At 45.6% G+C, this 12601-nt stretch overlaps 1 protein-coding gene across 6 annotated transcripts in view; it reads left to right on the top strand.

Moving 5' to 3' along the window:
- Nucleotides 1-12601, top strand: part of Patj (PATJ crumbs cell polarity complex component) — a 302937-nt gene that overhangs the window by 288726 nt on the left and 1610 nt on the right. For 4 of the 6 annotated variants that reach the window (XM_060365925.1, XM_060365929.1, XM_060365926.1 and 1 more), the window contains exon 44: nucleotides 12327-12540. The exons of 1 other annotated variant lie outside the window; for it this stretch is intronic. In XM_060365925.1, the coding sequence (XP_060221908.1) occupies nucleotides 12327-12420 (94 nt within the window). In that variant the 3' untranslated portion in view covers nucleotides 12421-12540. Of the gene's footprint in view, nucleotides 1-12326; nucleotides 12541-12601 lie in introns of those variants that run through there. One more of the 6 variants, XM_060365930.1, reaches the window with a different exon arrangement.

The following is a 12601-nucleotide window of genomic DNA, read 5'->3' on the forward strand; positions in this document are numbered from 1 at the left end:
AAGTGCTACCTGAAACCGTGGTCCTAGGACGTGCTCAGTGAATGCTGTTGGCTAATAGTTCTTGTAAGGATCCTGTGATCACAGCCATCCACAAGCGGCTTTGTTTGTATGGGAGGGGGAGTCATAGTTTATCAACCTAAATGATATTTTTGGTATGTTCCTTTTGTTTGTTTTTGTTTTCCAAGACCGGGTTTTTTGTGTAGCCTAGGCTGTCCTGGGCTCACTTTGTACACCAGGCTGGCCTCACACATCAGGCAGAGCCAGAGCCACATAACCCACCTGTGTCTGCCTCCCTGAATGCTAGGATTACAGGCGTGAGCCACCACGCCCGGCTTGGGTATATTTCTGGAAGAAAAAATATTACACTTTTTCCTGCTTTTTTTTTTTCTCATGATAACATGCCATCAAATATGATGGAATACAAAAAAAAAAAAAAGAAAGAAAAGAAAAAAGCATTTTTCAAGCTACCATAGCTCTTTAAAGCAAAATCTGGGTGGGAGATGAGGGATGCAGTTCAGTTGGTAGAGTGCTTCCCTAGCGTGACTGAAGGCCTGTGTTTAGTTCTCAGTACCACGGGAACCTGAACAAGCTAGCACACACTTATAACCCCAGGATTCAAGAAGATCAGACATCCAGAGCCATTCTTGGTTTATACAGCAAGTGTAGACAAGCCTGGGTACGGGACACCCTAGCTCTCAAAAGGAAGGAGGGGGGGAGGAAGAAAGAGAGAGAAAACGAGGAAAAGTCAGACTGCCTTTGATGGCTCATGTATGTAGTTGACTTGAAGCTGAGGTAGCAATGTTCTAAAGCAAAGGCCACCCTGCGCTGCGTGATGAGGAAAACGAGCTCTTTATAGAAGAGTAGCACCGCCCTTGTCATCTGGTCCACAGCTTCTAGCAGGGAGCCACCAGCACAAACAAACCCACAGCTAACATCTGAGGGTCTAAAAACTAGGCTCTGCCAGGCTTGATGGTCACACCTTTAATCCCAGCACTGGGGAGGCAGAGGCAGCACTCTGTGAGTTCGAGGCCAGGCTGGTCTACATAGTGGTTCTAGGAGAGCCAGAGCCACATAATGTAGAAACCCTGGCTCAAGAGGAAAGGAAAGGAAATAAAATGTTAAATAAGGCCGGGCTGGGAAGGTCCCTCAAAGGTTAAAAGCACATACTGTTCTTCAAGAAAATCTGAGTTCAGTTCCCAGCACCCATGTCCTGAGTTCACAGCCACCTGTAATTCCAGCCCCAGGGGATCCAACACGCTCTTCTGAACACCATCAGTGTCTGCATTCGTGTATACATATTCCCCCTCCCAGCACACACACACACACACACACACACACACACACAATCTCTCTCTCTAATTGTAAAAATAATTTTTAAAACAGAAATATTAAGATATTATGAAACAAATTGACATGAGCCAATGACACGTGCTCCTGATTGCCGGTGGCCCAGGTATGCAGGTCTCTAAGCCATGCAGTTGTGTGTTTGTGCTCACACCTCAGTTCCCTCACAGTGTCCTTGGCAGTGGGGGTCATGTCTGCCAGAGCATCCAGAATCGGGCTCTGTTCCAGCTGCTATGCCATCGCTGAGGGTGCCTGTGAGGCCACAGAGAGAGAAAGGTCTAGCCTTCCTTGTGATGTCTGCACCGGTCCATGTCAGCACCGCTCAGTTTTCAGCATCTCTCTTAAGGCCAGGCACCACCCTGGTGCTGGGTTCTGAGGACTCAAACACAGAGATGTTTATAAAGATGTGGCCCTTCTTAGCCTGAAGGAAAAGCAGACCTATGAATCCATGGCTGTGGAAGGCTAGTAAGGGTAGCTAAATTCAGGGAGAGTGGGACTCTTGAACACATTGCCAAGGGCCAGACTTGGGGCAGGAGGTTAACTGGAGAAGATAGTGGTGAGCTTTGAAAGAACTGGGCTAAGGAGGGTGGTATTCAAAGCCACCCACAATTTGTACCACACAGACTACAGCAGTTACTGTGGAGAGCTGCTGTAAACAAACATGGCATCAACAATCATTGACTCTTAGTGTCAACCAGCTGGAAACCAACCCAAAAGTAAGTTCGGCAAAGTTGCAGGCAGGGTGTGGTCAGAACAACACAATCAGAGGTCACATGCCCCTTTCAGTTTTCTGATCTGTGAGTGGCTGAGTTCATTACCTGTGACTCTGCCCCTCAGACATGCATGCCCCTTCCCAAGTCCACTGATAGGGGAGGTCCTCCTCTCCTTCCCTCTGGTCCCAGTCTATCAGATCTCATCAGAAGTGGCTACATTGCCATCTTCTGTGGCCTGGTAAGGCTGCTCCCCCCTCAGGGGTAGGTGATCAAAGAGCAGGCCAATCAGATTATGTAAGAGGCAGTCCCTCTTCCCATTACTATGGAACCCACTTGGACACTAAACTGCGATGGGCTACATCTGTGCAGGGGTTCTAGGTTATCTCCATGCATGGCACTTGGTTGGAGTATGAGTCTCTGGGAAGACCTCTGTGTTCAAATTTTCTGGTTCTGTTGCTCTCCTTGTGGGGTTCCTGTCTCTCCAGCTCTTACTATTTCCCTCTTCTTACATAAGATTCCATGTACTCTGCCCAACAGTTGGCCATAAGTCTCAGCATCTGCTTTGATAGTCTGTAGGGCAGAGCCTTTCAGAGGCCCTCTGTGGCAGGTTCCTAACTTGTTTCCTGTTTTCTTCTTCTCCTTCTTCTTCTTCTTCTTCTTCTTCTTCTTCTTCTTCTTCTTCTTCTTCTTCTTCTTCTTCTTCTTCTTCTTCTTCTTCTGATGTCCATCCTCTTTGCCTTTCGGGATGGGGATTGAGCGTTTTAGTCAGGGTCCTCTCTCTTGATTAGTTTCTTTAGGTGTACAGATTTTAGTAGGTTTATCTTATATTATATGTCTATATGAGTGAGTATATACCATGTGTGTCTTTCTGCTTCTGGGACAGCTCACTCAGGATGATCCTTTCCGGGACCCACCATTTACCTGCAAATTTCATGATTTCCTTATTTTTCATTGCTGAGTAATATTCCATTGTATAGATGTACCACAATTTCTGCATCCATTCTTTAGTTGAGGGGCATCTGGGCTGTTTCCAGCTGAGGCTAGCCTTTTATAAGGAGCTGTAGTGCATGCCCAAGGGGCAGATAGGGGATTCAAGGCCACAGTGGGAATGTGTCTCATCTTGGCAGCTAGTGATGACATATCCTGGATCCCTGGGGCAGTTAGTGAAGATGCCTGATTGCTAACAATGGGAACCTTAACTCCTTAGGTTTTTACCCTTCAGGTAGTAGATTGTGGGAAGGAAGATTAGGATGTAGCTCAGTTTGTACAGCACTTGTCTAGCATGCACGAATACCTTGGTTTGATCTCCAGCATCACATAATACCAAGTCTGGTGTTACAAGCCTCTAATCCCAGCAGTTGGGAGGTGGAGGCATAGGGTCAGAAATTCAAGGTCACCCTTGGCTGCATATTGAGTTCAAGGTGAGCACTGGCCTCAGGTAAGATGAGAGAAGACAGCATCAGCACATATAGGTAATTTAAATTTTAGTAATGCTGTCTGAGAGAGACTTGCACACTTATGAAAATCTCAGTCACGCATTTGAAAGAGATTGTCTTTACCCATCTTGCTTCATTATGGTGACACACTTCTGGCCTGGATTTTAGTTCCTGTTTATACAGCCCTGATTCTGAGTCTACTGGCAGTGTATGGACAGCCAAGTGGAGGAAAAGACATGCTAATTAATACGATAGTGTAGAATCAGGACCGAGGACAGAACGCCTGGGCTCATCCTCCGTAAGGGTACAGGGGAACACCTTGCTGGAGGTGGCTCGGAGGAGGGTCTTCCCACCCTAGTAGTGCTGGGGACACCTGGGCAGGAAAGGGGCCTCAGTTCCCAGGTGCTAGCCTGCTACTGCTGGTTAGGGGCACAGCCAGAGACTGCGGGCTTCTATCATGCTGGCGTGATCTCTGTATTGCTGGCTATGCTGTCCACCCATCTCCTTCTCCCACTCTTTTCCTAACCGCTGGATGTGATGGTGGCTTACCCTCGCGGTCCCAGCACTCAGGAGGCTGAGGAAAGAATATTGATTGCTGTGAGTTCAAGGTTGGTCTGGGCCAGAGTGAGTGCCAGGCCAGCATGAGTTCAAACCGTATTTCAAAATAGAGGGAAGGGTTTTGGCAAGATGGCTCAGTGAGTAAAGGCACTTGGTGCCAAGACTGGCAACTTGAGCATACATGGTAGGAGAGGAGAAGTGAGCCCTAAAAGCTGTCCCCTGACTTTAATATGCACATGTACATAAGCACACTAAAGTAAATAGAAATATAGATGCATTACTTATATATGTATAGATATAACATATTAAAAATCAGGCCAAGCCTTATAGTACCTGCCTAGGTTCCAACTGCTTGGGAGGCTGAGGCATAAGCATCATGATCCCAAGGCCTGCCTGAGCTACATAGTGGCTCTTGGTAACTTAGCAAACCCTGCCTTAAAATTAAAGGAAAATGAAAGAAAAACGGGCTAGAGATGTAACTCAGTGCTGCAGCTCCTGCCTAGCAGGCTGAAGGTCCCTGGCACTGTCCCCAGTACTGCACATACACACCACACAGAAAAGAGGCCAGCCTGGGCTACATCACAAGATCTTACCTGAATAAAAGAAAACAAATGAATTAAGAATTAAGCATAGAGAATGGTATGATGGCTGATGCCCAAAATCCCAGCACTTAGGAGGCAGAGGCAAAAGGATGACAAGGACAACCCAGGCCACATGAGAAAGGAGAAAGGAGCCAAATGTAGGAGACTGTCCTAATGAGAAAGCAGTGAACTCTGTGCAAGAAAAAGCCCTAAGCCACAAGAACACTAGTGAGGAGCTGATGTGGCATAGAAAATTGACAATGACGTTTCCAGATTTCTCACTAGGAGTCTGACTTGCTAAAACGGCATTCATAGCTTCGCAGTATGGAAGTCCTCTCTCCAATCTGTGAGCCTCCGTTAAAGTGAGAGTTCTCCCAGTGTCTGCTCTGGAATTAAACAGCATTGCCGTGCTTTCGGGACACCTGCACCTGAGATTATGCCTCTGGAGAAAGGCTCTGCAGGATCGGGGCTTAGTGTCGTAGGGGGTTATGGACGTCCACTCGGAAACCTGCCAATTTGTGTCAAGGCTGTATTTGCAAAGTTATTTTTTTTTCCCTTCTGACCCTGCTTTTTTAAATCAAAGGTAGTGAGATTTTTAAGTGTGTTGTAGTGCTTTGCTGGGGGCTAAACTGGGGGAGGGGTGTCATTTAGGTCCCATAGGAAACCCCCACCAGGGAAGGAAGTGTAACGGTGGGATCCCAGGAAGCAGTTCTCTTTGTGCCTGAGAAAAGAAGCTGGCCGGTGCTCACAGATTTGAGGAACACCGCCAGCAGCACCGCTCTGCAGGCTGGCTCTGAGGTGCCGAGCTAGGCTGAAAAGGGCTTTGGCCTTGTCCTTTAAAAAGAAAAATGGAGGCTTGCTGTGGTGATGTGCACCAATCCCAACACTCAGGAGGCAGTGACAGATGAATCTCTGTGAGTTCAAAGCCAGCCTGGTCTACATAGCGAGGTCCAGGACAGCCACGGCAAGGAGGTGCAGGAGAAATGTCATGAAGCTATGAAGTGGCTGCTCTGTAAGCAGGGAGACCCAAGTTCAGATGGTCCACACCCACAGAAGGCAAGTGTCTGTAATCCCAACATTTTGGGGCAGAGACAGGCGATCCCAGCTTCTCAAGCCCGTCTAGCTGAGTTGGTGAGCTCCAGGTTAGTGAGAGACACTCAACAAATAAATGCGGAAATACGTAAGGAAAATGATAGAGGAAAACCCCCAACATTACCCTCTAGCTGCCACAAAAGCATGCACAGGCATTCACACAAAATTACATGTGTACACAGATACACACACACACACACCCCTCAGATCGCTGTGAGATTGTCAGCATAAGGCAGTTCTCTTGCCCACTCCTCTGCCAGGTACTTGATGTTGCTCTAATACTGAATCATGGTGTGTCAGGAATTAAACACTGTTTCCAAACCAACTACTGACACACACCCGTAATCCCGGCACTCAGGAGGCTGACACAGGAGCATCATCATAAGTTCAAGGTCAGCCTGGGCTACGTTGTAAGAACCTGTCTTAAATAAAGGAGAAAACAAAACAAAAACCAGCAGACAACCTCACACCACTCCCAGCATGCCCTGGGTAATCAGTGTCCACTGCTTCTGCTGCCCCTCCATGGCTTTTAGAGTAATCATTTTTAACTTCAGTGTGAGTTTTTAGTCTAGAACTTAATTTTGGGGACCTGTAAAAAGTACTTAGTATAAACATTGCAACTTTTTCTTTCACTTACTTGTTTGTGGGTTCTTTTTTTTTTTTTGGTTCAATCAAGTTGTAACCCAGGCTGACCTTGAGCTGTGTAGGGAAGGGTGACCTTGCCTGAACTCTTTTTCTTTTTTCAAATTTATTTGTTTTTATGTATACTTGGTGTTTAGCCTACATATATGTCTATGTGAAGGAGTTGGACCCACTGGAACCTGAGTTACAGACAGTTGTGAGCTACCCTGTGGGTGCTGGGAATTGAACCCAGGTCCTCTGGAAGAGTGGCCAGTGCTCTTAACCACTGAGCCGTCTCTCCAGCCCGTTGCTTAAACTCTTGATCCCCCGACCCTACCTGCTGAGTGTGAATTGCAGGCACGTGACACCACACCTGCTTCTTACCACTTTTTATTCATTTTTTAAATCGCAATAATTTATTCATTAATTGATCTAGTGGCTTTCTAGGAATTATTTTCCTAAAGGTATAAAGATTCTTGATGAAAATATATTGTACGGCACACACCTATAATCCCAGCACTCAGAGAGGCAGAGTCAGGAGGATCTCTATGAGTTCGAGGCCAGACAGGTCTACAAAGTGAGCCAATACTATACAGAGAAACCCTGTCTCAAAAGAGAGAGAGAGAGAAGAAAAGAAAAACAAAACCAAACACTCACCAATGCACATAAAATTAAAAAAAAAAAGAATGAAAAAGACATATAACACTACAAGTGGTTGTGACTGTTATTCTCAAGGGGCATTGTCACAGTTGGTTGGCTTTGTTATAGTTGGTCTGTCCTGTAGTGGTTAAAGCTACAGGGGTTCTCTGCCTCTGCCTTCATAACTCACTTCATGATGCCCATGGCCATCAGTCCAGAAGGCTGGAAGGCCTTTGCCTTGAGTAGAAAACAGCCAGCTAGCCCATTTCACCTGTCTGTACCTCCCAGAGGCCAGCATGGGTGGGGATGTCATCAGAACACATAGCTGAAAGTGACATCAGTGTGTGTTCCTGGGGCCTGTAAAAGAAACCATCACCAGGCATGGGGGCACATGCCTGCGATCTGGGAAGACTGGGGCCTGCGAGGATTGCTGAAAAGTCGAGGCTGGTTTTGGCTACAAAGTAGGACACTGTCAAAAATAAATTAATAAATCCAAAAAGTAGGGACAAAGACGTAAGATAATTAATGAAACAGTCATCACACTGGTGTGGGCTGACAGTGGACGCAGTGAGTGCAGTGAAGTGCCACCTGAAGCCTGTGGAAAGGCCCATGGAAAGGCTTCCTGTAGAGCCCCGAGAGTAAAGAGCATGTGAACTAGGTGACTGCATGCTCTCCTCGTAAACTGTTTCCTTGTTTTCAGTGGAGGACGCTGTTTCACTTCTAAGATAGGAGCTCACATGGACCCGGCGGGCCCTGAGCTGTGTTGGCAAGGATGACCTTGAACACCCTCCCACCCCTCCCTCACCCCCACCCCCACCAAGTACCTGGACTGTAGACACCAGTCACCACACTTGGCATGGTTTATATTCTTTTGTTGTTTAATGTTTTGTTTTAAGGAATGGACTGTTTTGTTTTGCTTTTCAATACAGGGTTTCTCTGTATAACCTTGGCTGCCCTGGGCCAGGCTGGCCTCAAACTCACAGATCTACTGCCTCTCTACCTCCAGAGTGCTGGATTAAAGACATAAGTCACCACTGCCTGGCTGAAATGGGCTTTTTTTTGTTGTTTGTTTTTTTAATTGAAACCTACCTAAAAATAAGTTTCTGAATCTAAAAGAAGAAAAAAAAATTATAAGCCCTGGCCCATATCCCACGTAGTGCCATCAGTCTGATGGGAGAATATTCATGGGGCTCAGTTGCTAAAGCCACTTGCGTGCAAGCCTGAGGACTTGCCTTTGATCCCAGAACCAATGTGGTAGAAGGAAAGGACTGACTCCCAAAGTTGTGCTCTGACGACACACACACACACACACACACACACACACACACACACAAATGTTCTGAAAGCATATTCCACTGCAAGCAAGAGCAGCAGCCATAATTGTTGGCCCCTGTAGTGTTGAAGACTGCCAAACCTTTCTCTTTTTGCTCTTTACATGAGGCCAGGGTATCTGAACTTGAAAATTAGATAGAGAATCAATAAACTTAAAGCGGACAGATACCACCACAACCCCTTGAAGGTTTTTATTTTTTTTTATAACTTATCTTTATTTTATGTACATTAGCGTGAAGGAATCAGGTCTCTTGGGATGGGCATTACAGACAGCTGTAAGCTGCCATGTGGGTGCTGGGAATTGAACCCGGGTCCTTTGGAAGAGCAGATAGTGCTCTTAACCACTGAGCCATCTCTCCAGCCCCCTGGAGCTTTTTAAAAATGAGTCTGACATTGTTTCTCTGGCAGGAGTTTAAGTGTGCAGGGCTCTAGGCACAGGAACCCCACGCTGCCCTCACATATGACACTCCCCTCAGAATCTCTCCTTCTCAGGCTTCTGGAGCCGTGACACACGGGGTGTGGGTTTGCACATCAAAACTTCCCTTTTCCTTGACTAAAAGAGTATTTAATGTGGCCCGCAGTGACACCACTGCAGAAATGTGACCTGTCACATTCCACATTCAGCGTGTGGAAATGGAGGACGTCCATTTGGCGAGCAAAAACTTGAAATCATGAGCTGGAAAGATGGCTCAAGAGTTCAGGGTGCGTTCTGAAATTGCAGAGTTTGGCTCCCAGCACCCACATCCCCGTATCAGGCAGCTCAGAACTGCCTGGAGCTGCAGCTGCAGGGGAGCGCCTGACTCTGGCCTGACTCTGGCTTCCCTCCGGCACCAGCACGCTAGGACATACCTACACGCAGGCACGTAGCTTTTAAAAATAAGTCTTAAAAAGGAAATTTAGAGTCAAAGCTGCCTGAGGTCTTAGTCCTCTCAGCAGCCAATAAGAAATAGGCATGCTCAGAAGGCAGACAGGCGAGCTCTGTGGCTCTAGGGCCAGGGTGTCTGCATAGTGCATTCTAGGCCAGCGGAGTTCCAAGGTGAGACCCTGTTGGAAGAAAAAAGAAAAGGAAGTTGATGATGATATAAGCCAACTCAAAATATTTAGGGACAATTTCTGAAAGCCCTGGGTAGTCTGAGACATGAGTTTGAACAGCATAACGGTTCAGACTAAACATGCCTTGTCTGAAGTGCTTTAAACAGCACTATTTTAGATTTGGGATGTTTTATTCAGATTATAGGACATTTACATATATGGAAGGAAATTCACTCAAGCTTCGTATATGCTTTATATTACATATATATGTACAATGTACACAGAAGATAATTTCATACAATATTTCTAGTAATTTTGTCATGAACAGATTTGTGGTGTGGAACTTTCTACTTCGAATATCATGCCACAAGAAAAGCACAGCAGATTTTTTCAGATTTGGGCAGCGTTTTGTATTTCCTGAGTCGGGATGCTCAGCTGCAATAATGGCTGTATTCCCATGCCTGGGAGGTAAGGGGGCCAAGCTGGGACACAGAGCAAGTGCGCACAGCTTATGTGGAAGCTCTTGAGTCATTCGGTGCCCCATTCTCTCCATTCGTAAGCGCCACGCTGCTGACACAGAGAACAGAGTTCAGTTGGTAAAAGCAGGTATTCACAGCAAGCTGCAGCACGCTGCTCATCAGCACTTGGGCGGTCAAAATAGGAGTGTCTGTTCAGAGTCACCCATGACTATGTCAGTGAGCTGAAGACCAGCCTGGGCTATGTGAGAAACTTGTCTCAAAAGAATGAATGAGTGAATAAATACATTTATACTCTTTCCCTAGTTAGACCTGGACATAAATATTTTTATTATATAATTCTCAAAGGAATTTCTGGATCACTGCCCAAGCACCCCAGGCCTCTGTGCCACAGGCTGACATAGGCCTCAAGGGCCTTGAGAGCCTCTTGGCTCAATCTCCCAGGGAGCCTGGTCAGGATTCAGTGGCACTTTCTCCAAGGACTAGCTTTCATAGGCCACCAGAGTTACCCAAAGAGATGGAAAAAACTTCCTGCCAATCATTTTCTAGAGTTTTCCTTCCTTCCTTCCTTCTTTCCTTCCTTCCTTCCTTCCTTCCTTCCTTCCTTCCTTCCTTCCTTTCTTCCTTCCTTTCTTTCTCCTTCCTTCCTTTCTTTTTTATTTTTTACTTATGTATTTTTTGTTGTTGTTGTTGTTTTGGTTTTTGTTGGAACAGGGTTTTATTGTCCAACCTTGGCTGGCCTCAAACACAGAGACCCATGCCCTTCCCCCTCCAGAGTGCCGGGATTACAGGCATGTTCCACCATGCCTGAAATTTCCTACCCACTTCAATCTCAAGCATTTCCAGTAATACCCTCAGTTTTTAGAGTCTCACTTTAAAGTGAAAACTGTCTTTCATTTGTTCTATGCCCCCTCCCAAACAGGATTTCTCCTGGAATGTACTCTGTAGACCAGGCTGGCCTCACACTCAAGAGATCCGCCTGCCTCTGCCTTCTGAGTCCTGGGATTAAGGGGATGTGATACCCCCACCCAGCTATTCTGTGCCATTTAATGGCCACCATGATGACATAATAGAATTCACTTAGAAACCTCAAGGTTGGTCAGGAAGGAATGAAGCTACTGAATAGTGAATAGTATCTCAATTATATCAATAATAACTCAATAAGATAACAATAATAACTCACTTATTTAAGTGACAGTTTTCACAGGTGACAGTGCTGAGAGCTTAATGATGCAATGGCAGTCTTATATAAGGATGGCATTGACCAGGTCCGGAGAGATGGCTCAGAGGTTAAGAGCACTGTCTCCTCTTCCAGAGGTTCTGAGTTCAATTCCCAGCAACCACATGGTGGCTCAACCATCTTTAGTGAGATCTGGTGCCCTCTTGTGGCGAGCAGGTGTACATGCAGAATGTTTTATTTATAATAAATCTTAAAAGGAAAAAAAGGATGACATTGACCATAAGACTAACACCAGATTTAGTTCTGCCTAGATAGTACATTTCCACAAATAGGACATGACACCCAGTCTCACTTAATACTGAGTATTGACCAATGTTCTGTTTCTATGAGACCTGTAATATTTGGACATCTCTACTAGTGTGTTATTTAGATGATTCATACTTTATTGTTAAGCCGTTAGTTTTCAAACAACAATAGGATACTATATTTTTCTTAATGTAAAATAATGCTTAACCCAAGCATGGTGGCACAGGCTGTTAATCCCAGCTCTCAGGAAGCAAAGTCAAGCAAATCTCTATGAGTTTGAGGCCACCCTAGTCTTCATACCAAGCTCTATGTTAGCTAGGAAAAAGATAGTTAAAGGAAAGAAAAGAAAAAAATGCTTAAAAGCCAAGCATAATGGTGCATGCCAACAATCTCAACCTTTAGGAGACAAAGATAGCAGAGTTCTTATAGATTCAAGGCCATCCTGGTTTATATATCAAGTGCCAGATCAGCTAGGGCTATGTAGTGAAACCCTTCCTCAAAATAAATCAAGGGGGGGCTGGTCCCGGAGATTAGGCTCAGAGGCTAAGAACACTGCCTGCTCTTCGAGAGGTCCTGAGTTCAATTCCTGGCAACCACATAGTCTCTCATAACCATCTATAATGAGATCTGGTGCCCTCTTCTGGTCTGCAGGCACACATGCCAGCAGAATGTTGTCTAAATAATAAATCTAAATTTTTTTTTAAATCAACGAAAATTTGTCTGTAAAAATTAGTTGAGCCAGGTGTGGTGATGCACACTTTTAATCCCAGCACTCAGGGAGGCAGAGGCAGACAGACCTCTGTCAGTTCGAGGCCAGCTTTGTCTACAAAGCAAGTCCAGGACAGCAAAGGCTACACAGAGAAACCATATATCGGGAAGGAAGGGAGGGAGGGAAGGAGAGAAGGAGGGAGGGAGGGAGGGAGGGAGGAAGGAAGGAAGGAAGGAAGGAAGGAAGGAAGGAAGGAAGGAAGGAAGGAGAGAGAGAGACTAGTATTCTTCTTTCTTTTTGGGGCTAGAGAGATGGCTCAGTGGTTAAGGACACCAACTGCCCTTCCAGAGGACTCAGGTTCAAATCCCAGCATGCACATGGCAGCTCACAACTGCCTGTAACTTCAAGATGCAACACCTTCACACAGGCATACGTGCAGGCAAAACACCAGCGCACATAAAATAAAGGTAAATAAGTTTTAAAAATCAATTGAAGTCTTTAGATGAAGTCTTTTGATAAGGACATAGACATAAAGTTTTTAATATTTGGTTTAAATATTTAATATTTGGACTGTTCTTTGTT

This window comes from Meriones unguiculatus, chromosome 12 (assembly GCF_030254825.1).
Source record: "Meriones unguiculatus strain TT.TT164.6M chromosome 12, Bangor_MerUng_6.1, whole genome shotgun sequence".
NCBI lineage: Eukaryota > Metazoa > Chordata > Mammalia > Rodentia > Muridae > Meriones > Meriones unguiculatus.